General features: G+C 40.8%; 2 protein-coding genes across 3 annotated transcripts; one reads left to right on the top strand and one right to left on the bottom strand.

Annotated features, from left to right (window-relative positions):
* Positions 1 to 352: 352 nt before the first annotated feature.
* Positions 353 to 9,814, bottom strand: hcfc2 (host cell factor C2). The gene is made up of 15 exons (XM_084711504.1): positions 9,608 to 9,814; positions 7,662 to 7,810; positions 7,398 to 7,558; positions 6,471 to 6,673; positions 6,193 to 6,277; positions 5,996 to 6,099; positions 5,595 to 5,825; positions 5,264 to 5,473; positions 3,813 to 3,872; positions 3,652 to 3,704; positions 3,437 to 3,574; positions 3,105 to 3,290; positions 2,720 to 3,017; positions 2,082 to 2,154; positions 353 to 1,989 (listed from the first exon to the last, which is right to left on the bottom strand). The coding sequence occupies exons 1-15, from the start codon at positions 9,771 to 9,773 to the stop codon at positions 1,980 to 1,982; spliced, it is 2,127 nt and encodes a 708-aa protein (XP_084567630.1). The 5' UTR covers positions 9,774 to 9,814; the 3' UTR covers positions 353 to 1,979.
* A 1,494-nt stretch (positions 9,815 to 11,308) lies between these two features.
* Positions 11,309 to 23,905, top strand: elk3 (ETS transcription factor ELK3). Of its 2 annotated transcripts, XM_084711184.1 has the most exons (5): positions 11,590 to 12,123; positions 16,544 to 16,779; positions 17,359 to 18,084; positions 20,180 to 20,302; positions 22,947 to 23,905. In XM_084711184.1, exons 1-5 carry the CDS (start codon positions 12,099 to 12,101, stop codon positions 23,040 to 23,042), a joined length of 1,206 nt encoding a protein of 401 aa, XP_084567310.1. In that variant the 5' UTR covers positions 11,590 to 12,098; the 3' UTR covers positions 23,043 to 23,905. The 2 variants fall into 2 exon arrangements, with proteins under 2 accessions (XP_084567308.1, XP_084567310.1); XM_084711182.1 differs by lacking the exons at positions 11,590 to 12,123; positions 22,947 to 23,905 and adding an exon at positions 11,309 to 11,555 and having other exon boundaries at positions 20,180 to 21,037.
* Positions 23,906 to 23,943: the final 38 nt, after the last annotated feature.

The raw sequence follows: 23,943 nt of genomic DNA, 5'->3' as shown, positions 1-23,943 counted from the left end.
CAGGTGTCATGGGGTTAAGAATAAAGAAATTAGAATTACAATATTTTTATTGCAAACTGAGAATAAAGTAGAAATTAGGAGAATAAATGTGAAATGTTGAAAATAAAGTCAAAATGTCAAGCATGAAGTGAAACTTTACTCTCAGTATTGGTTCAAGGCATAAGGGAAATGTTAATTAAAAATTAAAATGTCAATGTCAAAAAAAAAACATTTATAGATTCTTCACTAATAATGAAAGTATTAGTCTTGACATTTCAACTTTATCTTGAAATGCAATATTTTTCATTTTCCTGTATGCCCAGCACAAATGACTTTTCTGTAAAAATAGCCCAACGAGACTGAAAATGCATCGTCTTGTAGAAGCAGTGGTATATTTTTATTGCACAGGTTAGTGAAATTTTCTACCATCACACCCTGCTCACCTCATAAATGTGGAAATCAGCCGAGCAGATGCTAATGTAACAAATCTCTATGAACCAAACTGCACCAAACTCAGTCATTCTGAGGTGACCGACTAAACTGTTGGTTAAGTCCGTCTTGTTAGGTCTTGGTCCACAGCTGGAAACCCACCAAGTGCCAGCAAAGAATGCTAAGGCATATCTCCTCCAACATCTGCTTAAATTAGTAAGTAAATGTGTCTTCCTTTACATCTGGTCCACTATGAGCTCATCATGACATACAAATACTCAGAGAACACAGCCGTACTTGTACATCTCAATGACAATTACTCTGCTATGGCCAATATGCAATCTATCCCTAACTTCACACAGAGTAATAACAACAACCTCAGGTCAAAGGAACAGATCAGTGGAACTAACAACACACACTGCCCTGCCCAAAGCCTCCATTAATGGTCAGACTGTTAAACCCACAAACAACAGACTGAGCTTAAACCTCTGAACCACTGATGTCCTGAGAAGGAATGACTGTCATCCACAAACTGAGCCCACTGTGTTGTGAAATGCTTTGGTTACCGCCTTTAAAAAACAGAATACAAATCATATTGCTCGAGAGGTCTCCTTTTACAATTCCACTTGTCCCCAAGAAGAAGAAATTAACCCGCATTACACACACACACACACTGCATCTAAAATGATCATCCGTGGCTAGTTCACGATTGATGCACGTGCAATGCTCTTAAGTCGAACTTCCTCCCAAGGAGGATCGATAAAGTTTACCCTTATCTTTATGCATCTTCACGGGAAATGAGTTTGCATTTTGCTCCCTTGAAATGCAGGAAGTTAAAGCTAAGCTATACTCCACCTGCAAGCCCTCGCCACAGACTGATGAACACTTTCATAATGACAAAATAATGAGAGGAATTATCTTCTATGAAAGGAAGCACGGAATGCATGGAGTCCTTTTTTTTTTTTGCCAGTGAGGAGATACACAACTGGTATTAAGGATATGAAGCTGAATAGAAATGCCTCCACGTTTTTCTTCACCACAAATCTCTGCATATTATAACTGTGGCATATATAATACCTTTAATTAAGATCAGAAATGTGAGTAGTGCATCCATATTTTGGATTTATGACTGAATATATTTTTCACTTACACTTGTAAAAAATCTAGAAATGATTATAAAAAGAAATGCAACAAAATGATAAGCCAACAAATGTGATGCAGAAATGTAACGGATACAGAAAATGAGTGTAGTAACACTAGTCTGTGTAAAATTACAAAATCACATTAATAAAGATCTTAATCATGGAACAATCTGTTCATAAAACAACGATAAAATTCCACTGGACAGATAATTGGTACTTCATGACCACACTGTTAGTAGGATTGTAAAAGTGGTTCATCCTTCCTGTGAAAACGTATATCTATTTACAAGGACAATAATTAAATACTTTAAAAAAATAAATTAACAAAACTATCTAAGAAATATACAACATCTGAGTGGCGAACATTGCCATCTTCCTGAGTGCACATATGGTCTCCTCCAAAATATGATGTTATTGGTCCAAACATTTTCAGCTGGAGCTGCAAGAGAAAAAGAAATGCAAGAGACAGTAAAAAAAAAAATCAATTTACAGGGTGCAAATGAACAGAAATCTTCAAGTCACTCTGGTCACCTGTCAGCAGCGTCCTGGTCAGCTTCTGCACTGTTGTCTGCTTTGGATGCAGACGCTCGCAGTTTACAGGGATCTAAAACAAAACAAAAAAAACAGAAACAATAAATTGAATCAATTTCATCAAGGTCAGGTTATTTACATTTAAATTGATATTGATTTTTTTTTTTAGGTGAGCCTTTTTTGGGTAGTTAAAACATGTCTTCCTGCTGCTTCTCCAAAATGCAGGCATGCCGTCCATCTACTGTAGGTATGGGTGCATACTTCAAAAAATACAATCTATCCCTTTAATGAACAGAAGCTTAAAAAAAAAAACAAGGTCTATACCCAATGTGAGATATAATTTATGCATATTCCTCCATGTAGTGTGCCACTGACCGACTAACTCTCTATTACTATTATCATTTTCCTTTCTTCCCTCGTCTTTTTGTTTTGTTTTCATTGTCCCCTTGTTGATGCTATACTTTTTTAAAATAAGTATTATTATCATTATGTTACAGCTGGTATTGTTAATTTAAAATTTCATAGCTTTGGTTTTCATTAGCTTATGATAGCATACTGATTGTGACAACCATCTGGCTGCTGTGAGTATTCTTTGAATAAGTGTATAAATAAATGTGGGGGGAAAAAAGTTGATCCACCTTGGATCCAGCGGATCTGCGTCGCCGGGCCGTAGCCCTGCTCATTCTTGGCAGCTATGCGGAAGACGACAGCTGGCCGGTTGGAGGCGGAGCAGTCGATGTGGGCGTTGTCCAGGTGGGTGGAGCTGACAGAGCAGGATGTCTTGGTGCCTCTGTAGATCCTGATGAAGGCCATCTGACCCGGACCCTCAGAGCTGGTGGAGCGGCTCTTCCTCACTGCCATGTACATGGAATACTCCAGGATGCGGCCCGATGGAGAGGAAGGAGCCTCCCATGTGATGTGGACTGAATCATTGGCCTATGCAAGGAAAAAAAAAAAAGAGTATTATGGGGAATATGTAGAATACAGCAGCTCCTTCTTGATTTATCATCAGTTTTCAGTCACCTTGGTGATTGTGACAGCAGAGGGCGCTCCGGGGAAACCAGGCTGACAGGTCTTGAACTCGCTGACTTGGCTGAAGTCTCCCTGACCGAAACAGTTGATTCCTGCAACTCTGAACCTGTAGGTCTGACCTGGAGCCAGGTCCTGCTTCTCTCTGCCCTGATAGTCCTGAGACCCAGGCAGCTTCCTCTGGAGGGAGGCAAAGGATTGACAGAAGGTATATGGGTGAGACAATTCATGGGTCTTCCGCATAAGCAAGAACAGTGAACAACAATACAGGAATAAATGTCTCAACTACACACTGTTTAATAAATTTCAGGGGAATTTTTTTTTACCTCTTTAGTATTCGTGGGGCGGCTGCTGTTGGCTGTAGATGCCTGGTCACTGTCAGCAGGCAGAAAGTAGTGACCGACCTCCGAGAAGAGTGCTTTGAACACACCGACATCAAACCACACGGCTTCATCTGGATTCTGCTGGACATGGGAGGTGAGAGTTTATAGACCAAGCTGAGAGAAAGAGCTAAAAATCACTGTTCAGAAGAGTGTCTGACCTGATCTGCACGGGAGTAGAAATTTGTTGTCTTGTCAGCTGAAACAGGTTGTTCTTAAAAGCAAAGAAAAATCTACGGTGAGCTTCACTTTTTAAAACCCTTCACCTGCTGTAGTCTGGTTCATCACTGACATCTGAACTCAAACATCATCATTACTGTACCTGGCTGCTGCTGTTGAACGGACCTACTGACCTCGGCTGCTGATGTCTGCTGTCCAGCACCTAAGACCACAAGATCAGCAGATCAGAGCTGTGAAACTGCAGTGACAGTAAAGCTGGAGTGAGAAGACAAGACTGCTGAAATTTTTTGTTCGATGAGGGTAGTTCAGACTAAACAGCTGCTCTGGAGTAAAAGTGTACAGTGTGTTGTTTGTGGGAAGTAGAGCATAAATACAATAACTGATGTTACTTCAAAAATACCTTCTGAATCTTTTGTTGTCTCTAACACTCAAATTTCTGGGAGCATAAAATTCAGCCAGGCTTGGCAACGAGACTTACTGCAGCGCTCTGTGTGACAGTCTTCCACTGATGATTTTATTGTAGTGTCCTGCTGTGCTGGAGCATCCTGAAATTCAGGGAGAAAATTACAGATTTAGTTGTTCTAAATAGGGAGCACCGCTACAGTAAGACACAAGCAAAACATAATGTAGATAAATATATATATATATATATATAATAACTACAGTAACTGACAAGACACCTTCACAATGCAGTATTACTAACTCAAAGCCAAATTCAAAACTTAACTAGAACTGGATTTTGATACTTTTAACACAACTTCTCTTGTTTACTATTGTAACAGTTCTTGTAGTAGTTTTGTAATGACTACTCTTAACAACACTGTATACTGAGTTTAAGTATAGAGCAACTTGATAATTATCACTAGAGCAGCAACGATCATAAGTTGGTCAAAAGAATAATTAATAAATTAATAATAATAATAATAATAATAATAATAATTGTCAGGTTAAATGACAATGAAAATAGTCATTGGCTGCAGCCCTAATTATCACAGACATACTTGGGGACCTGTTGTATAATAATATTGTTGAGTTTGTTGATAACAACTGAATAGAATTTTGAGAAATCTGTCTATGTGGAAATGAATGGGGTTATTCTTAAAAGTTTACCATCTAATTTCTAAAAATGTTGCAGGCCAATATTTCAATGACAGTAAAAATAAAACTACCATTTTAAACAACCTTTGTGGCCATTCAAATATAGATTTCTGACTTTATGAGGTGCAACTGAATGCACCATGAAGTCCCTGTATGTATATGTACAATATTAACTCACTAAATGAAAAATTTACTCTCATTTGAAACTCAGCGGATGTATATTTTGGCTACTCTTCCTTCACCATCTGATCAGCTCTTCTGATTGGCCATTCTAGGGATTCTAGGGTAATAATCTTTATTACAGATTTAAACATTTTTAGTAAGTCTCATCTACCTGGGATGATGCATTTGTTTCTTTATTAATGGTTCCTTTAGTTTGAGGTTGATGGAACTGGACACCTGAGAAAAGAGAGTTAAGCAAAATGTTACTGTGGTGTCTGTGTGAATATTCCCCACTCTGATAATCACACTATATAGCACTGCATATGTGCTTACCTGCAGAGACTTTATCCCCCACCTCCAGTCCGTCTGTTCCACTTGGATGGACCGGTTTGGCCGGTGGATCAGTCCCTGCAGAGCTGCGAGGACACACAGGCTGGATCTGAAGGATGTAGCAGTCTGCTGCTGCCAGGGGGCGCCACGCCACATGAAGCATGCTGACTGTGGATTTGATGAGTAAGACTGCCTCTGGGGTGGGTGGTCGATCTGATGACAGAACACAGAATATTGTACTGAATAACTGTATTTGTGTTTTAGTTGCTCTGTCACTCAAAAAAAGAAGACTTCAATGACCAAATACTTTTAACAGCCCCTTCTCAGCTCTCACCTGTCTCCAGGTACCAGAGGTCCTTGCAGCACACCTGGTAGTTCCAGCTCTTTCGGTACCCATCACGCCCGCTCCAAATGTAAAGCCTGGAGCCGACTGCGGCAGCACAGTGGCCAGCCCTGGCTCTGGGCCTACTGGCATACGGGTCATCCGTCTGGGGTCCCTGGCTCTGCAGCTGGGACTCGATGTCGTCCTGCTGCTCTGGGCCCAGGTTCTGCCAGGTCATAGTGTCTGTGACAGGGAGACAGGACAGCAGTGAACTTGACGCAGTGAGCCCAACAAGATGCATCATGATTTTTTTACTTTTCAAGTGTCTCCTAAAGCAGGGCTTTTCAATAAAGATTTAACACTAATAAATATACTATAAAGGTGAAAACTCTACTGTATAGAAATGTACTGACCTAAGTTAAGCACACTTAGGGAGTTTGTGCAGATCCATTCGGTTCCTAAAGCATTGTGTTTGTCTGACTCAGGAACAGGAATCCAGCCACCAAAAACATACATCCTGGAGACAGACAGAGGGACACACTGTAAGGCTAATCTGGCCGGGTGTCACATACAAACTGAGATACGACACTGACACTGAAGGTTCACTTACTTGTTTCCGATGACACTGGCAGAGTGAAGGCTTCTGGGAAGTGGCATGCAACCTGAGGTTTGAGGAGTCGACCAAACCATTGTGTCTGCATACAGGAAAAGGATCATGATAAGAAGTTTAAATGTTCCAAAGAGTGCAAACATGCAAATGATCCTACCACATGTTTTTATTTATATTTAATTAAAGGCACAGTAGCAACTATAGGAGGCAAAAAGTTTACTTTTTTTTCTGAAACTTGCAGATAGTCGATATAATCTGTCAAAAAAAAGATGTCCTACCAAGATCAAGCTGCCAGAGGTCATTTAACCGACTTCCTTGCATCCCTCCAAAGATGTAGAGTTTCGGGGACCCGAGGCTAATGCAGGCAACAGAGGTGTGGGACTCTCGTGCTGAGGGACCACTGCCCTTCGTCTCTGGGATGCTCCAGCCTCTTGCTCCTGATACTGACTGCAGCTCCAGCTCATAGAAGTCATCCATATATCTGAGATGGTCAAAAGTTAAACTAATTTAATCAACTACCTCTTATATGAGGTTATATATCAAACAGTACAGTCTCCACAGTGGTTAGCTGTAAAGTTAAACTGAATGTAACTGTGGATTTTCAATAAGAGAAACAAGATCAATAAGTCACTAGAAGCCAACTCTGGTTTCAACACTAATGATGCCACAGCCAGTGATTAGCCACTGTGTTTGGCTTGAAGTTCATTAGAGCCAATTCAAATGTTTTAAAGTTATAGTTTAAACTAGAGCTGAAAAGATCAATCAATTAGCCAATCACAAGGAAAATGATCAGCAACTATTTTGATAACTATTTATTAATTTCAGTTATTTTGAAAGACAAAGTTGTGGAGAACTGCCAAAGATTCTCTAGTTCCATCTGAACTGAACATTGTTGGGTTCTGGACTGCTGGTTTAACAAAAAAAAACATCTTAAACTGTAATTTTCTGCTCTGGGTAGTTGTGATGGGCAGTTGTTCATTATTTTTTTTGACTAAATGATTAATCAGTAAACAGAAAACACCTGCCAGATTAATTGATAAATGACAGTAATTGTCAATTGCAGCCCCTTTTCAGCACTAGAGGAGTGGAGGGCTTGCTAAATAAAGTCAGTAACAACTTCATACCCACAAACAAATCAAACAGAGGCAACCAGTGTGATGTGTTAATGTGCATCTCTAAAAACCCTGTGTGTCTTTCAACAGCACCTTGGTACGTTGCCGTTGGGGTCTTCACTATCATTGGCCAGCCCTCCAAAGAGGTAACACTTGTTGCCCACAAGAGTGAAGCTGTGTCCAATCCGAGGGCAGGGGGGCGAGCCGTTCCTGGGTGCTCTGGGCTTCAGCTTCTTCCACAGCCAGCGACTAGCCTGAGACACATGGGACCAAAGTCAAGATTTTAAAATCTTATTCATCACGACAGCAACAGAATTAGATGAAATACCACTGAAAATGAAAATGTGACGGTGTTACCTGAAGTTCATAGAGACTGTTGGTATATTTCCCGTACTCAACCATACCGCCAAAGACAAGTACTCGAGTACCTTCACAGACCAAGCCATGGGCAGCACAGCCAGGTGGGATGTCCCCCCTCACCGCGGGCAGAAACCACTGCTTTGAGACTGGAAGAATGGCCAGATGTTAGCCACTGCATTAGACAGAACATCCTGGTGAATTCTGCCTTTTAGACATTTTATACACCCACAACTTGTGGAAACAATTTGAGCAAACAAAGCTATTTTTGCAGTCACTACACAAACATTACCTCAAACACCACAACAGTCAACTTAAGTGACCCTTTACTGCACAATGCCCTCCACAACATATCATTTAAACAGTAACTTGTACAGTAGTCACTTCAAACCCAAAGTGTGCTTAGTGCTTATTCACTGCAGTGTGTTACATTAAACTTGTGTTCAGTTAACTTTCACCAGTCTTTCAGAGGCTGTAGCAGGCTCATATTTAAACCTGGAGTAAAGATACTTGTACTGCAAGAAACTAGAAGACCTAAGGAATCCATTGGTAAACCATGGCCCAACCTAGCCTGGGCCTAGACTTTTTGCATGCAGCATAAATGTGTTATTTTCACCTATTCTTTTTGATTATTCCTGTTCCCTAAACAGAATTGGATTTGCATATCATATTCATTTGTGATGATGTTCATGCCCACAGAAGCCATTAACTTGCCTTGAGTCCATTTTTTGAAACCTGACCCCACTGTATAAAATGACCTACAGTAATCTTTAAGATAATCAATGAGGCTGCAACTAACGATTACTTGGTCAGTTATTTTCTCGATTAATTGACTGGTCTATAAAATATCAGAAAATGGTTAAAATGTCAATCATTGTTTTCCAAACCCTAAGGCAACACCCTCAAATGTCTTGTTTTGCTCACAATCCAAAGATATTCAGTGTACTGTCATAGAAGAGGAAAGAAGCCCAAAAGAACCACATTTAAGAGGCTGGAGGATTTTGACGTTTTTTCTTAAAAAAAAAAAAAATCAAATCACAATAGCTGATAATTATTTAATAATCAATTCATAATGGATTAATCATTGCAGCTCTAATAATCATGGCCTTGTGAAACTTCCAGGCTACTACCAGGCTTTCCTCTGTGTATTGACAATAACAGGGTCTCTGAGCAGTCTCAGTGCTCGCTATCCAATAACTCAAAATGCAATTCTTGCAAAAATGCCATAAAATAACACATCACAGCTTGAATTTTTCCATGATGTTCCTCGAGGTTTTGGTGTCTTAATGTTTTCTGGAGGAATTTTCGACTACTTTTATCGATTCTTGAATGGTCAAAATTATTAAATTGTGCACCAAATTTGTGCAATAAATGGTATCAACCCAAAAACTGCTGAAAACTTAGGAGACTTGAAGCATAGCAATGGCCATCATATACTTTAATCATAATGTTCTAAGCCCTTACACTTTTAAAATTCGAATAGGAGCTTAACCAAAACAATGTTTATACAGATTTAAGACTAGAAAAACTTGACACTCACATGCAGTACTGAGCTGCATCTCAAACTAATCTTCAGGTTCACAGCTTTCAGATGAAGTATACCAGTTCAATTTGGCATATGCTGTTGACCTGTTATCTCCCCATAAAGATCCCTGTCCTCCACATGGGAGACAAAAATGCGTCCGTGTACAGGAGGAGGAGGAGGGGGTGTAGAGAAGGTTAAGCTAAGAACCGTAAGACTTCCGAGAAAATAGTTACTGGAGCAAGCTAACCAGCTGAAATAAACTGTTTAACTCAACTTAAATGTTAGTTCATAAAAATAACCCAATATTACCGCAACAAAACGATGCTACAACTGTCCTGGACATTTTAGATAAACAACAAAAGCTCCTACGCATGCTAAAAACATTAGCCTGCTAGCTAGCTTCCAGCTAATGTTAGCTTACCGGTGTTGTAAACATGGAGGTACTCCGCTATCCCTTCGTTCCCACCACCGAACACAATAATCAGCTCCCGTATTGCAGCTGCTCGGTGTCCGTGTCTGGACCGCGGGGTCACTCCTGTAACGGAGTGGACTTTTCTCCACTGCGGCTCCTGCTTGCCCGTGGTCATTTTTGGGGAGCCTGAGCCTGAAGTTTGCCGCTATTGACGTTTCAAAGACATGGGCGGGGCAAGGAGGCGTCAAGGAGGCGGAAAATAAAAGAAGACGTCTCACTCTGCTACGTTTATCGGGCATCAAAATGTAAGGGAATTCAAGGGAAACGCAGACTACTTTGCTGAATAAGTAACTAAATAAAATAGTCCCGCTGAACGTGAAGACAGAGTGCTGTTGAGTCTTTGTGGTGATCACATACAGGTGCTCTTTACTCCAGGTGTACTGTCCTGTGAAGGGCTCGTTACATGAGTAAAAATGTAGCAATGTAAATAGAAATGAATGAGACCAGATAAATATATTTCTACTTCTTTATATCAGCACATTAATTTTCTTATTCTTTTACAGATTTATTCTTTTTTTATGGCACTCCTGTGACTATGACTCCACATATTCAGCTTAATCATTTATTTATTATTATTATTTATTTATTGAGCTTAATGTCTCCTTTGGCTCTGGAGGGAGTGTTCTAACATATGAAAAGATAATGCTGAACATTTTTTCAGAGTTATCCCAGCTCAACCCCAGCTAAGAGTCTGTGTTACAAACTCCAGCATTAAATTGATTCAGAGGACTAAAACTGTGGATATCTGCTATCTGCTGCACAGACTTTGGCCATTCTATTTCTAACATGTCTCGTGGGAGTCCCATAACTAAACCGCCAGACTACTTTTTCATGTCATCTGCAAGATATGAAGGACGCATGCTGACGTGGCCTTTGAGACCATATTGACAGACACAAGTAAACATGGTATAGTCCATAGTGCAGAGCTGGTTGAAACAGACCTGTCTGATATGTCAAGCACACAGTCCATCTCAAATTGTGAACACATTTCTGTGTTAAATTAAATTATAAATTTGATTTGTATATCCTTTCTTCTTTATATAAAATTGATTTTTCTATCAAAATTAGAGGTTCTGCTTTCCTTCTTTAATAAAACAAAGTAAAAGTAGCCAGCCATGACCTAAACATGTGCAAAAAATTACATCTTTAGCAATGAATATTTGAATCATGTATGCAGACAATCTTTTTGCTCTAACTATCTTTTATCAAAGTGAAATCTACGGTTGGCAACAAACATTTTTAAATTATCGAAAGGGACGTGTGTGTGTGTGTGTGTGTGTGTGTGTGTAGGAACAGGAACTCCTCCCGGTGAGCAGGAAGAGGATGACGTCAGTTGTCAGTTGGCTTAGCGCTGAGTGTAGTCGAAATTACAATGTGTGTGTGTGTGCGTGTGTGTCTGCGTGCATGTGTGCAGACGCGCGCGTGTGTTAGAGGGGGAGAGAGAGAAGTAGAGAGAGAAAGAAAATGAGCGCGACTGTCAGTGGGCTATTTCAGCGCACGAGTTAAAAAGTGTGTGCAGGTCTGAAAGAGAGTGTGCGTTTGTGTGTGTGTGTGTTGCACGTGCCTTGGACCAGTGTGTGTGTGTGCGTACGTGAGAGAGAGTGGTTTAAAGGAGGGGGTGTGTTTATGGGAAATAGAGATTCTGTGTGTGTGTGTGTGTGTTTACACAGACGGGAATACTGCGCCAAAGGAAGTGCGCCGGTTCTCCGTCTGCGCGTCCCGACTTCCTGCTCTGAGGCAGGAGAGAGAAAAGCTGCGGATCCGCTTTCAGACGGCAGCAGCAGCAGCAGCAGCATGGAACCCCGACACAACACACACACACCGCTTCTTTAAGACACAAACACACACGCACCACGCAGGGAAGACGGACAGAGGAGCAGTGGCCGTCCACAGCAGGGTAGGTGCAAGTCTAAGTATCCTTACAACTTTATAGAGGCGTTTGTACACACCGGGAGAGACAGAAGCGGACTTAAATTAACTATTGTTGTATTAACTGAACCCTCATTATGTTCAGATAGTCAGTGTCATCTTGAAAACCACACTGAAGCCGCGCGTTAAATGTTAAACCTGTGCGTAAAAGGCGTTAAAGCCGTGCGTAAAAGGTGTTAAAGCCGTTCTCCGCGTTGGCGCAGAGACATGCGTAAAGTTCCCCCAATTCTGCTTGGCTACATTTAAAAAAGAGGTCAGTGTACCAGCAACTGCTGTGGAAAAATAGCCGTGGCTCCTTTAAAAATATAGTAGTAGACTTTCTGGTTTGTCTGGACCTCGCAGACTAATTGCCATGCGCTTCCGGATTGAAGCTGGCAGCAGACAACATCTTAAAAATGAGTCACTGGTGCAAAACAAAGAACCATTTGAGTTCCAGCAGAACCCCCCTCCCTCTCCACACACACACAGACATATTTCCAAAAGTAAGGAATAACTAACCCAGAGGAAATGGATGAAGACCCATGTGCACCTTCAAGGTTTGGTTTGTTTCTGTTGGATTAAAGACCTTTAGTAGGATTGACCCAGGATGGTAGTAACACTTTTTGTTTGAGCATCACTAACTCAGTGACTGTTTGTGCTAGATCTCTTGAACTTTGATACATAATACCCATATTTGTCTACAACAAATAAAAGTCACTTTGACATCTAGAATATGGCAGATTATTTGAGTTAATGTCAAATACAGAGTTCCGCTGTTACAACCTACCCAACTAATAGGATGAGTCGTGTCACCAACTGGGGGGTTCCTTTATAGTCTGGATAGCCAGAAATGGAGATTTTTGGAAATGACGCAGAGACCCAGGTGTACTTCCTCATTGGGTCTTATCAGTCACGACATGCCATGCCCTGATTCATCACACCATGGCCCCTGCAGATGCTCTGAGGCCAGCTGTTGCTTGATCGCTTCAGTTTTAATGCTCATTTAAAAGTTTATGTCTGTGTATGTTAAGCTCTCAACTGATCATCATCTTCCTGAGTGGCAAGGGAAGACTGTTGAAAACCACTAAAATGTAGTAGTGTGGCTGTAACTGTAGATGGCTGCCCCTGAGGTGCAGATTGACCTTGACCTACACTTCTTTTTGCCTTAAGTTTGCAAAATGTTCCATGCCCACAGTGCAGAAATTTTCCTAATTTTAGTGAACTGTCCACAGCCAGAGCCAGTTGTTATATAGTTAACTGTTTTGGCATATGATCTTAAAGGTAGCATGAATGTAAAGCATCAGATTAAACTAGAAAAACCACTACTTTAGGTTATGTAAGTCAAACCATTGTATATACTATGCAATGTACACAAGGCTAAAAACATCTTGATAAAAAATGTCTTACTTTTCTTTTACTTTCTTACTTGAAAATCTGTTTCTGCATTGTAAAATCCACATATTGATCACAGAGCCATGCCACTTCTTCAGTATACAATACTGATTACATGACCTCAGCACTTTTCTGACTGGACAAACTGGCAGCCTTACAACTTACCCCATGTTACAAAACTGCCTGGTCTCCCCTACACTGGGATGTGTATCTGATAGATTCATATGTAAGGAAAGAGAATGTATATGTATGATTCAGGTATACCTTGTTAACTAACACTCACAAAGAGAAAGAGTTCACAAACTATCAAACTCTAAGTTGTGACACAGAGGGCCAGAGTGCTTTTATTGTGAAATTCCATAAATCAGCATTTCCTGCTGCTTTGTTACCCTCCAGCCCAGACTTGTGAAAAAAAAAGTCGGTGCGTGAACATCGATCAAACAGAGTCAGACATCAGTACATAAATGCATTCACCATATGTTGTTGTGGGTCTGTGAATGTGTGTGTGTGTGTGGTGTGTGTTAGTGGTGGTTCCCAGTAACAGGACGTCCTACCTCCCACAGAGGGAAGAGGTCTTTCTCCAGGAAGACGCCCCTGAAGCTGAATGACAGGAATTCCTCCTTTAGACAGTCAGACAGCGCTACAGTTCTTCCATCACTTCACACACTCACACACCCATGCAGGAAAAGGGAAGTGAGGATATGCGTTTGTGTGTGTGTGTTTGTGGTGATGGGTCATTGTTTGCACCACATACACTTTCCCCTCTCTGCTGGATGGTTTCCTTTTAGAAAGAGAGAGAAAAACAAGAGATGTACGCTGTATACATAGTGAATTAGTGGTTGATTATACTGGCATTACTGTTATTATGAAAGAAGTTAGACTAACCATCACTTCTGGTCGCAGTGTTTGAGGTCCTCGGCTCCAATGTCTCTCCAGGCAGATGTGGTTGCCGTCTGGATTTCTGCTGCAACTGCAAAGTCTCTACTGTCATATTGTCATGGTTGCAAATTAAATCTGGTTATCGTGAGTTATTTGTTGTTTTTTTTCGTCTGGCAGTAAGTACCTTTGTATTTCCTGCTAATAAGGTACCTTGTAAATGAATTTTAGATAGAGAAATGAAAAGCAAAGGAGACAGAGTCAGACAGGCCGCAGACACTAACAGACAGTCAGTGGTTTCCAGGTAAACAAGTCGGTTAGACCCGTGCTTGTCTTGGCAGAAGGTCACTGACCACATCCTGCTTTATCACCATGGAAACGTCCAAAAGCTAACCGACGTCTGGCCCTCTCAAGCACTCTCTCTCTCTCTCTATCACACACACGCAAAAACATTAAAGAGATAGTATACAAACTTAGGTTGAGTTGCACCAACACTGATTCATTTTTACACTAAAATGAACAATAATTAAATTAAAACTTTGCTTTAGTTTTTACTCTTAATCTAGGTTATCTGTTGCACCAAAACTTAAAACCAGGATTTAAGATGTGGTCCAATATCAAATTTAAACTTACACTTGAAGAGGTTTAACTTTTAAAATGGCTTCCTTTTTGAGACAGATTGATTTTAATTTGAACAGAGATAACTTTTTAACTGTGCATCTGGATTTACTCATTTTAAATGTAGTTTTACTTTACTCTGATTAGGGCTAATCTAAGTCAGATTAAATCAATCTTTGCTGGTGTAACTCATGCACAAAGTCATGAAGGTGAAATAACAGGGAGTACAGCAGATTAAATCATAATTTAAAAGGGTAACATGGGCGTCTTTATTCAACCTTCACTACATCCCTGAGAATAATATCATTTGAACCATGATTTGTATACAGATGGTTTAATTAAAGGAAAAAAACAACATTAAGTAAGGTATAGGTATAAGGTAGCTGAAATTTGGTGACAGTGAAGGCCATAGCATGGAATTCACACGCAGTAGTTTTCATATTACCCAAACCATTCAAGACCCTTTTCCACCAAATTAGCTCTGGTTCTTGAACCAGTTCCGTCCAAGATTTTTGGACGTTTGCTACTAGTGAACCAGCCCACATTTCCACCACTTTTCAGTGGAGTCATTGTGATCAGGGGTGTTATCAATAGCCTGTGGAATATGACACGCTCACTTTGGTTGCCAAGGAAAACCTGCTATTTTTTTGGTTGCAGCTGGGAGCCAACATTTTGTCTTTTGAACCAGTTTATTTTTGGTGGAAATGCTCCGTCAGTGACCCCATGTGCCCTGAATCGAAGAATGCTCATTTGTTGTGTGTTTTTTTTTCTTTTAATTTCTCATTCATCTGCAGCATAAACTGGCTTTTTCTTAAATGGGCTAAGGTGAAGTAAGGCCACATGTACAAATCCTTCCTGAGCATCAGTGACGGTTTTACTCACTCCTGTATTTACTACTGCCGCCATCCTGCTCTGGAAGGCAGCCAAAGTCTGTGTGAGTCCATTAGACAAAGGACCATGAGTTGATATGTGTGAGATAGCGATAGCATATTATGTGATCATAAACTCACAGCAAAGTGGACTGTAGAGGCTTTGGTGTTGTTTACATGTTTGTGTTGTTGTGTGTTTGTCGGTGCAGGATTTAGGACAGGAAATTCCCAGTCAGAGGAGGGTGGTGGTGGGCATGGTCAGCACTGTTATTTTTGTGGTTTTTAGTGGACTTTGCATCAAAGGAAGCATCGTGGTTCACTTTTGTGTTGACGTTGACACTTCCTGCTGCTCCATGCCCACCTACCCTCTTTTCCATCTTTCCTTTGCTCTTACTATGTCTTGGCATCTGATTCCATCAACAGTTGAAGAATATGAGAAATTATTTCAATTTTGGTTGAAATTTTAAAGGCAACGAATGACTTATGTAGTCACTATATCATTACATTTACTTTCCAGTGACTTGATTCCCTGTGCGGCATGATTTTTTTTAATCAACTACGACTTCCTTGACAGGTTTCATCAGGTTTCATCTGACTGAAATTTATGACTATGAACTTTGATTTTTAATGTTGTTCTAATGACTATTTTCTAACAATCTGCTTATAATTATCACATAACTGCGGTTTCCCACAGTTGTCACTGTGTTTTAGTGTATTTTAGCTCATTACTTTAGGCTCACTGTGCGCACTAAACCTGTTAACAGCAGCTATTTCTACAAAAAAAGCTCAGATAATCCCACTGTACGGCTCCTGCCCATCACCTAACAGCAGACAGACAAGTGGCTAGCTGGTGAACATGATGGAGCATTTAGCAGCTAAACAGCCAGATACTTACCCCAGGAGTTTGTTTCGGATTTGGCTGAAGACTAGTTTCATTTAGCCACCATGTGGCCAGAAACAAACCTCCAAATGAAGGCAGCTGTTATTCAATGTTTGCTGGACTACACTAGGTGATATAGTATAATAAGGTGATAATAACCAAGTGCCCAAAAACTCAGTTTAAATGCTGCTTTAAAGCCGTCTTTCAAAATTCACATTTCACTTTCATCCTGAAGAACATTCATTCAAGACCTGTACAGTCCTTTTTGTTCACACAAATGTTCGAACAAAGAAATACATGGTCGATCACCTGATTTGATTAAGTCTTGATTCTCCTCTGCAGATCGCCCGTGTTGCTGGTGTTGTCCCACCATGGAGAGTTCCATCACACTCTGGCAGTTCCTGCTGCAGCTGCTGCTCGACCAAAGCCACAAACATCTCATCTGCTGGACGTCCAACGATGGCGAGTTCAAGCTGCTTAAGTCCGAGGAAGTGGCCAAGCTCTGGGGGCTGCGCAAGAACAAGACCAACATGAACTACGACAAGCTGAGCAGAGCCCTGCGCTACTACTATGACAAAGTAAACAAAATACATCTTTCAGAACTGTTGAAATACATTGTTAAACAGTCTAAAGGCTCATTTAAGGCCTTCTGTACGTACTCTTCATACATTTGTCTCTATTTCTGAAAGCTTATGGATACAGAAGAAACGTAGCAGTATCATCAAAAGTCATGGTGGGGGGGCAGTGTGGCAGTGTAGCCAATAGTACAAGTGGGACATGACCAAACAAAATGATTTCAATATTTTGAAATCCTGGAAGTATTGCAACTGACTTTTGTCATCAGTTAATTATTGAAAAGAAGTCTCTATCCATGTGTTGCCATGTATTTAATGACCATACAGACCATCACCGTCTACAACATTGCCTCTGCTTTTGCTTCTTTCTCAAGAGGTACATTATTACAGCCTCCAACCTTTGTTTGTTGTTGTCAGAAATGTTTGAGTCTTCTTCTTCTTCTTCTTTGGGATTACTTTTGACTCTGAGCGGCGCCATGTAGTGGATGTATTGCTTAAGATCTATGCCAACATAAAGGATCTGAATCCATAAATGAGCTTTATGAAAGGGTTTAAAATAAGAACGTTTTGTCTGCTCTGCAGAACATCATCAAGAAGGTGATTGGACAGAAGTTCGTCTACAAGTTTGTGTCGTTCCCTGAGATTCTGAAGATGGACCCTGCGATGGTGGAGTCGGGCCGCAGCAGTGAGGAAGGTGGGGGTGTGACATCAGAGCCTGAAGCTGAAGACGAGGACATGGGTGGAAGAAACCAGTACCTCCACTCCGGCCTGTACTCCTCCTTCACCGTCAGCTCCTTGCAACACTCCTTAGAAACGCACCAGCCGATCAAGATGGAGCCCAGGTCCGATCGCCATGACGACAGCTCCTCTGTCATCCGATTCATAACCAACCGTGGCCACTCCTCCCTACCTCCCACCCCACCCCCATCCTCAACTGAGACCTCCCATTCCTCCAGGCCGTCTCCCCAACAGGCCCGCTCTTCGTCCTGCTCCTCCTCCCCGCCACAGAGCCCCGCCCACACACTGTGGAGAGGGCGGAGTCAGAGCACAGACACTGCTGAGTCAGATCAGAGTGCTCAACCTCTAAACCTGTCATCTGGTCAGAGGGAGAGAATGAGGTCACAGAGCACGACAACGCCAGAGAGAAGGGGACTGGCCAATAGCGCACCTTTGAAAAGCAGAAAACCCAAAGGCTTGGAAATCTCCGCCTCCTCCCTCCTCCTGACAGGAAGTGACCTTGTCTCTATTGCTCTCAACAGCCCCGCGCTGCCCTCAGGGTCCCTGACCCCTGCCTTCCTCACCACACAGGTACAACACGACACATTATTAACGGCACTGCACTCACACAAAACCCTTCTGTAAATACAGCTGGTTTTAGATGAGGAAAGAGTCTGTCGATGCATGTATTTTGGGGGATGAAGAAAGTTAAGCTTGTAGACAGGGAGGAGATGGAAAGAGGTGAGCGGAAAGACGGGAGGAGGCGAAGGAGGGAGGAGGTTCATAAGTGAAGCCATATGTTCCTGAAGCTCCTGATTCACTGGCAAGAAAACACTGACCAAACCAGGACAGTATGACTAAATTCAGCTGACTTGGTTATCCAGACTGAGCAATGATAGACTGCTGATTGCACAGCACATAATTGACGGAAAATAAAAGCGTATGCTAAGCCGTTCACTCATCACTGAACATTTTGTATGATGAAGTGTTTGCAAGGAACACCTGAGCTGATGGTTAAGTATCCACAGCCTGTTATCTTCCACAGGAATCCTCCAGAATTCAGAAACTTTAAGAACTTATCCAGGACAGATGTGGTTCCTATGTTAAAAAAACATCCCTGCAGTAACCCTGTTGTGCAACAGAAACCAGTTTATAGGGTTACTGTTTTTTAGTGGTCTGAATTGGTGTATTTCAAGTCCAGATGCAATTTGGAACCCATCAGCTTTCATCTGATGATGATTTAGCCTCTGCGGGCAGCGGCTGATGTTTCGGGGCTTCCAATGTAGCCAGCGGATATCCGTATAACGGACAATGGCTATCCAGACCAAGATTTCCCCTTCTGTGTGCCGGTCATTGTTTACCGCCAGATTAGCAACTTGAGACTCAAGAGTTGAGTTGGAGAGAACTGATCGATTAAAAACATGCTAATAAAAAGCCAAATCCTCATCGGATGATAGCTAATGGGTTCCAAGACTGTTTTTTAGCCTCCACCTCTTTGCTCTCCACATCGACCGTTCACCTGCATCCAACCAAAGCCACTTGAACATGATTGGTCAGTACTACTCCAACCACAAAGGGAATATAAACAGAAACCAGAATCTTTAATACCAAAATCTTACAGATATCTGTTTATAGAGATTAGTCAAACTATGAGGTTGATCTAGCTGGTAAATACACTAAATAACTACATAACATCCAAAACTGTTTTAGATCAAATGGTGTAAGTGAATGGTTAAACAAAGGAAAGAGAGATCTAACCGAAGCACAGTCCTGTATCATTTCATAGGAGGAGTTTGACACAACTTCCTGAATAATAGATTATCGAATATTTTTTGGGCTGATTTTATGCCTCTATTAAAAAGTTGATGATAGATAACAGGAAAGAGAACGACATGCAGTTCATTTCATGGTTGGCACCTTAAAGCCCTTGGCCACCAAGATTTCCTTGACTTTTAGCAAAATTAGGAATATAGCATCATTTTAAAGTAACAACCTCCGTTTCGTTTGCTTTGGTGGCACCAATGGTGATAAGCAGTAATTGCAGGTGCATTTTTGGACCTAACTTCCCTGATATTATCATCTGTAGTCATCAATGTTCTCTTTGTTTGTTCAGTCACAGTAACTGTTTAGTTGCATAAGCCTGAAAAACCAATATACAGCTTCACACACAAGTGAGCCGAAGAGTGAGTTTGTTGTGTTTCACAGCATTGCTAAAATAAAAAACCGAAACAAAAAATTGAGTAACACAATGAACTCAGTGGTTGCACTTCTCTTTGCAATGAGAATGTGAACCCAAATGCACTTAACAAACTTTTAAGTTACTGACTGTTCTGATAGAGCAGAGTCTTATGTTCTCATACCAGAACCAGAAAGAAAACCGAACTGGCCTTGGTTAAAATATGAACAGACAGGCGAAAGATGAGACAGAAGAAAATAGATCTCATGAATTCTGTATGAGTGGAGCTTCCTGACCTGCATGGAGTCAGTCTGCCAAGTTAGTCTGTCTAGTAGACGTGAGTTCACTAGAGGGCAGACTTGACTTTGAGCGCTGGGTGAGACTGAATGATATGACAACTTCACCACAGACTATGCACAGCTCTGTGGACTTATTGCCAGAGTAAACACCATCATTTCCATCCTCATGTATTTATCCTCTGACATTTCATTTTGGGTTTTGTCAATGTAGACTCCGTCTGGTCTGCTGCTCACTCCCAGTCCTCTACTCTCCAATATCCATTTCTGGTCCAGCCTCAGTCCAGTGGGACCCCTCAGTCCTGCTCAACTGCAGAGCCATGCCCCCCTCTTTCAGGTAAAGTTTTGGTTGTTTCAAACTGAAGAAGACACAACGTAATAAAATAGCTTTGTTGGATTTCCCTTATTGTTCTACTGTAGATTTGTGAGCTGACTTGAATAGCAGGAAAACTCATACAATAACAAATAATACTGGGAGAAAATGTCAGTTCAAACATTGTTTCTGTAATGCTGGAAAATATTTTGTATGTATAATTACATAAAATCTGTCCTAAAATAAGCTCCAGGTTTTAGTTCTGACAGTCTTTTGCAGCAAATCCTTCCTTTATAACTGCAGGATCTTCTATTTCACGCTGCAGATTTACCTCAATAGTTGTTTTCATACAGTTGAGTCTGTGTCGGTGTATGTGTGATTCACAGTGTGCCAGGGTTTCAAAATAAGCTACAGATGTTTCCGTTCTGGTGTGGACATGAAGAGGGGGCAACTTCCTGTTGGCTAGGGGGGGAAAGAGAGAGGGCTGGTTGGTCAGGAGTCCCTCCCACCCCTATCAACTCTCTGACTCAAACACACACACAGAACCCCAAAATAAACTGTTAAGCATGTAATGACCGGCATTTTGGTCTCCACAGTGCGGGTTGGTCCCCGTAACGTTGGTGTGCTACCAGGTTTTAAGTCCCCACAGTGTAATCAGAGGTGGCACATGTTTGTTACTCAAGTAGAAGTACAGGTATTTGTGTAAAAAAGAGTAGAAGTATTAATTCTGCTAAAAACGTGAAAAAATACAGGCTTCAAAATGTACTCAAAGTAACAAAGTAAAAAGTTGCCCTTCTCCACAGTCAAGTCTCCCTCTATTATCCATTTCATCATTACATCTTTTATCTTCTTTTAGCTTCTTATATCTTGTTTAGTGTTTTTGTCTTGTTACACGTGCACATCTTGTTATGTCTTTTACGTTATTTTTGTTCTGTTATGTCTTGGTACATTGTTTTCCTCTTGTTAGGTCTTTTATGTAATTTTTGTGTTCTTACTTCTCTTACATCTTTTTCATCTTGTTCATTTTTTGTCTTGCTACATTATTTTTTCTTGTATCTTACATGGTGTTTTTCGTCTTGAAACATTTTTTGTTATATCTTCTACATTATTTTCATCTCGTTGTGTGAGATATTCACTGATAATACACGTTGGGAAGGCAGCGCCCAATGATGCAAAATAAAATTAATTAATAATTCCCCTGAAATACCTTAAAACTAAAGTAACAAGCCTGTTTTTGAAATGTAAGGAGTAGAAAGCAGAGATATTTGTGTTAAAACTTAGGGAGTAAAAGTAACAAGTTTGAACTTAGTTACTTCACACCTCTGAGTGTGATATAAGAAGAAGCCCACTCACCTCCTGTGATTCAGTAGCAGACGCACTAGAGAGATGTAGAAAACAGAGAAATCATGTGATGTCATGTTTGTCACAACATTCAAACAGCTGAGACAGAACATTGATTTCCTCATCTCATTGTGCAAGTACTTCTGTGAAAGCAGTGACTAACCTTGACATTACTGGTAACATTACTGATGTGACATCATCGGCGTGGAATTGGAATTACTACAGTATATGTTGAGCTGTAAACGACAGAGGTGGAACCAGATCATTGTCATGTAAGTCACAAGTCAAGACAGGCAAGTCTGAGGTCAAGTCCCATGTCCCAAACTAAGACTGTCAATAGCTATGCTAACATTAGCTAAGCATTAGCTCACTACCTACGTTAATATCATCCTTGACCTACCGTTCTTTATACAACTTCAAATGTGGAAGTTGTTGCATATGCGTCTATAATTTTTGACCTGCATATTTTGCATACTGCATTTGTTTTTGTTGACCACAGCATAGTTTTTGTACCCAAACAAAGCTGTCTTTGGTATCTTATTTCCAACTGGAGCTCAGTAATGAAAAATTAATTCTTCATGGTTTTCTTCCATGACTTGATTGGATGCTGTCGGATTCGTTCAGACAAAGCGGATCTGGGGAAATAAGCGTCAACTTGCTGGGAATAACGTGAATGTTGATTCATTCAGGAAATTAAAGGAAACTAATTGATTTGTGGTGCACTTCTCAAATAATATACTTTTAAATCTCTGGGCTTGGGGGAAGGTATCAATGATTTTCATGTCAAAAGACTGTCCAAGTGATGTCATGAGTCATTGGTGTTAAAGTCTGAATCAAATTTTTGGTTTTGTGATGTCAAGTCTGAAGTTATAAAATTTGTGACTTGAGTCTGACTCAAATCCAAGTAATGGGCATCTTAAATGACTGTATAGTTTAAATCAGTGTAAAGTCGCACCAACTCAAGTAATTTAACCATATCAGTTCTCCTTAGAGCTCTTATGTGTAGGATTTTAACATTTCTGACTTTAGGGGTCCAATTATTCTTTGAGTCAGAATAATTTTAGAGATGCTATAATCACCTGATTCTTCACACATGAGCTTCAATAACCAAAAGTTGCACACTTTGTTTTAACATTCTCAGAATTCTTCTTAAGATTTAAAAAAGAAAAATTATTATTTAGCAAATTTAGTCAGCTTCATCAGCTCTTCAGTTTTTATCCTGGGTGCAAAGTGTCCTCTTGATCAGGCTGAAAAAGTCCAGATTTCTCTAATAAAACAGCGTGTCTTACTGTGTTTCAAACCTCTAACTCTGACTGTCCCGCTGCAGTTCCCCACATTGTTGAACGGACCCCTCCCGGTGCCTTTACCCAGCGTGGACGCTCCCTCTCCTCTGATGCTTTCCTCCAGCTCCAACAAGTCCTGATACCATCCTGCACTCCAAGAGCGAACTGGGCCAAACCAGGCTGAGCTTTGCCAGATCAGCACAGATAAGGACCAAGCCAATCAGCCTTAAACTCTGATGACGAACCACACAGGAGTCGGACTTCCTTTCGAGTCCTACTGCACTTCTGACCTGAACCTGTTCCTTTCCATTTATTATATGAAGTAACAGGAGCTTCACTCTGAAGCTTTACTCTCTGAGAAGAGTATTTGCATTAGACATGTCTTTGTGTGTTTATTACAGTTCATCTGCTCATGTTCTTTATTTTTGATTTCCTCTTTTCAGGATGTGAAAAGCTTTTCATCTCATTTTAAAACTCATCTCACTTGGATTCATCTTGAGAACAAACTGGGTGCAGTTTCATGAATGCTATTCCTGTTTCCCCACCCGCCCTGACTAATGTCAATATTCACACCAGTGACTCAAACAATGGAGATCTGGGGAAGTCCTTATCAGGAATTATGAGATAACAAGACCTCAATGAGCCAAAAGGCTATGAATGAGACCATTCATTTAATAGACTCAAGCACAGCTTCTTTAAGAAAATAACTGTCCATCTTGCTGCTGTACAATTAAAAGAAATTCACATATGCTTTTCCACACTTTCTCAAGAGTGTTAGATGGAAAGATTGATATGTTGTACATTTGAATCTACAGCTAGGAGACAGTGAACTTGTCTTAGCATAAAGACTGTAAACAGCTTACCTTGCTCTGTCTGAAAGTGACAAAATCTGACTACTTGCAGCTAAATTTATTATACGTATGAAAACAGCGTGAAAATGACAATTTATAGATTTATGTTTACTTAGGACGTTTAGGCTGTCAACAAGTCCCCAGGAAGTTAGCCAACTTAGCATGTAACCTCTGTAAAACCACAATATGC

This window comes from Lutjanus erythropterus, chromosome 22, assembly GCF_056507025.1.
Source record: "Lutjanus erythropterus isolate fLutEry1 chromosome 22, fLutEry1.hap2, whole genome shotgun sequence".
In the NCBI taxonomy this organism is placed as follows: domain Eukaryota; kingdom Metazoa; phylum Chordata; class Actinopteri; order Lutjaniformes; family Lutjanidae; genus Lutjanus; species Lutjanus erythropterus.
Note: the sequence above shows the minus strand (reverse complement) of the source record. Positions and strands in the feature narration are given on the sequence as shown.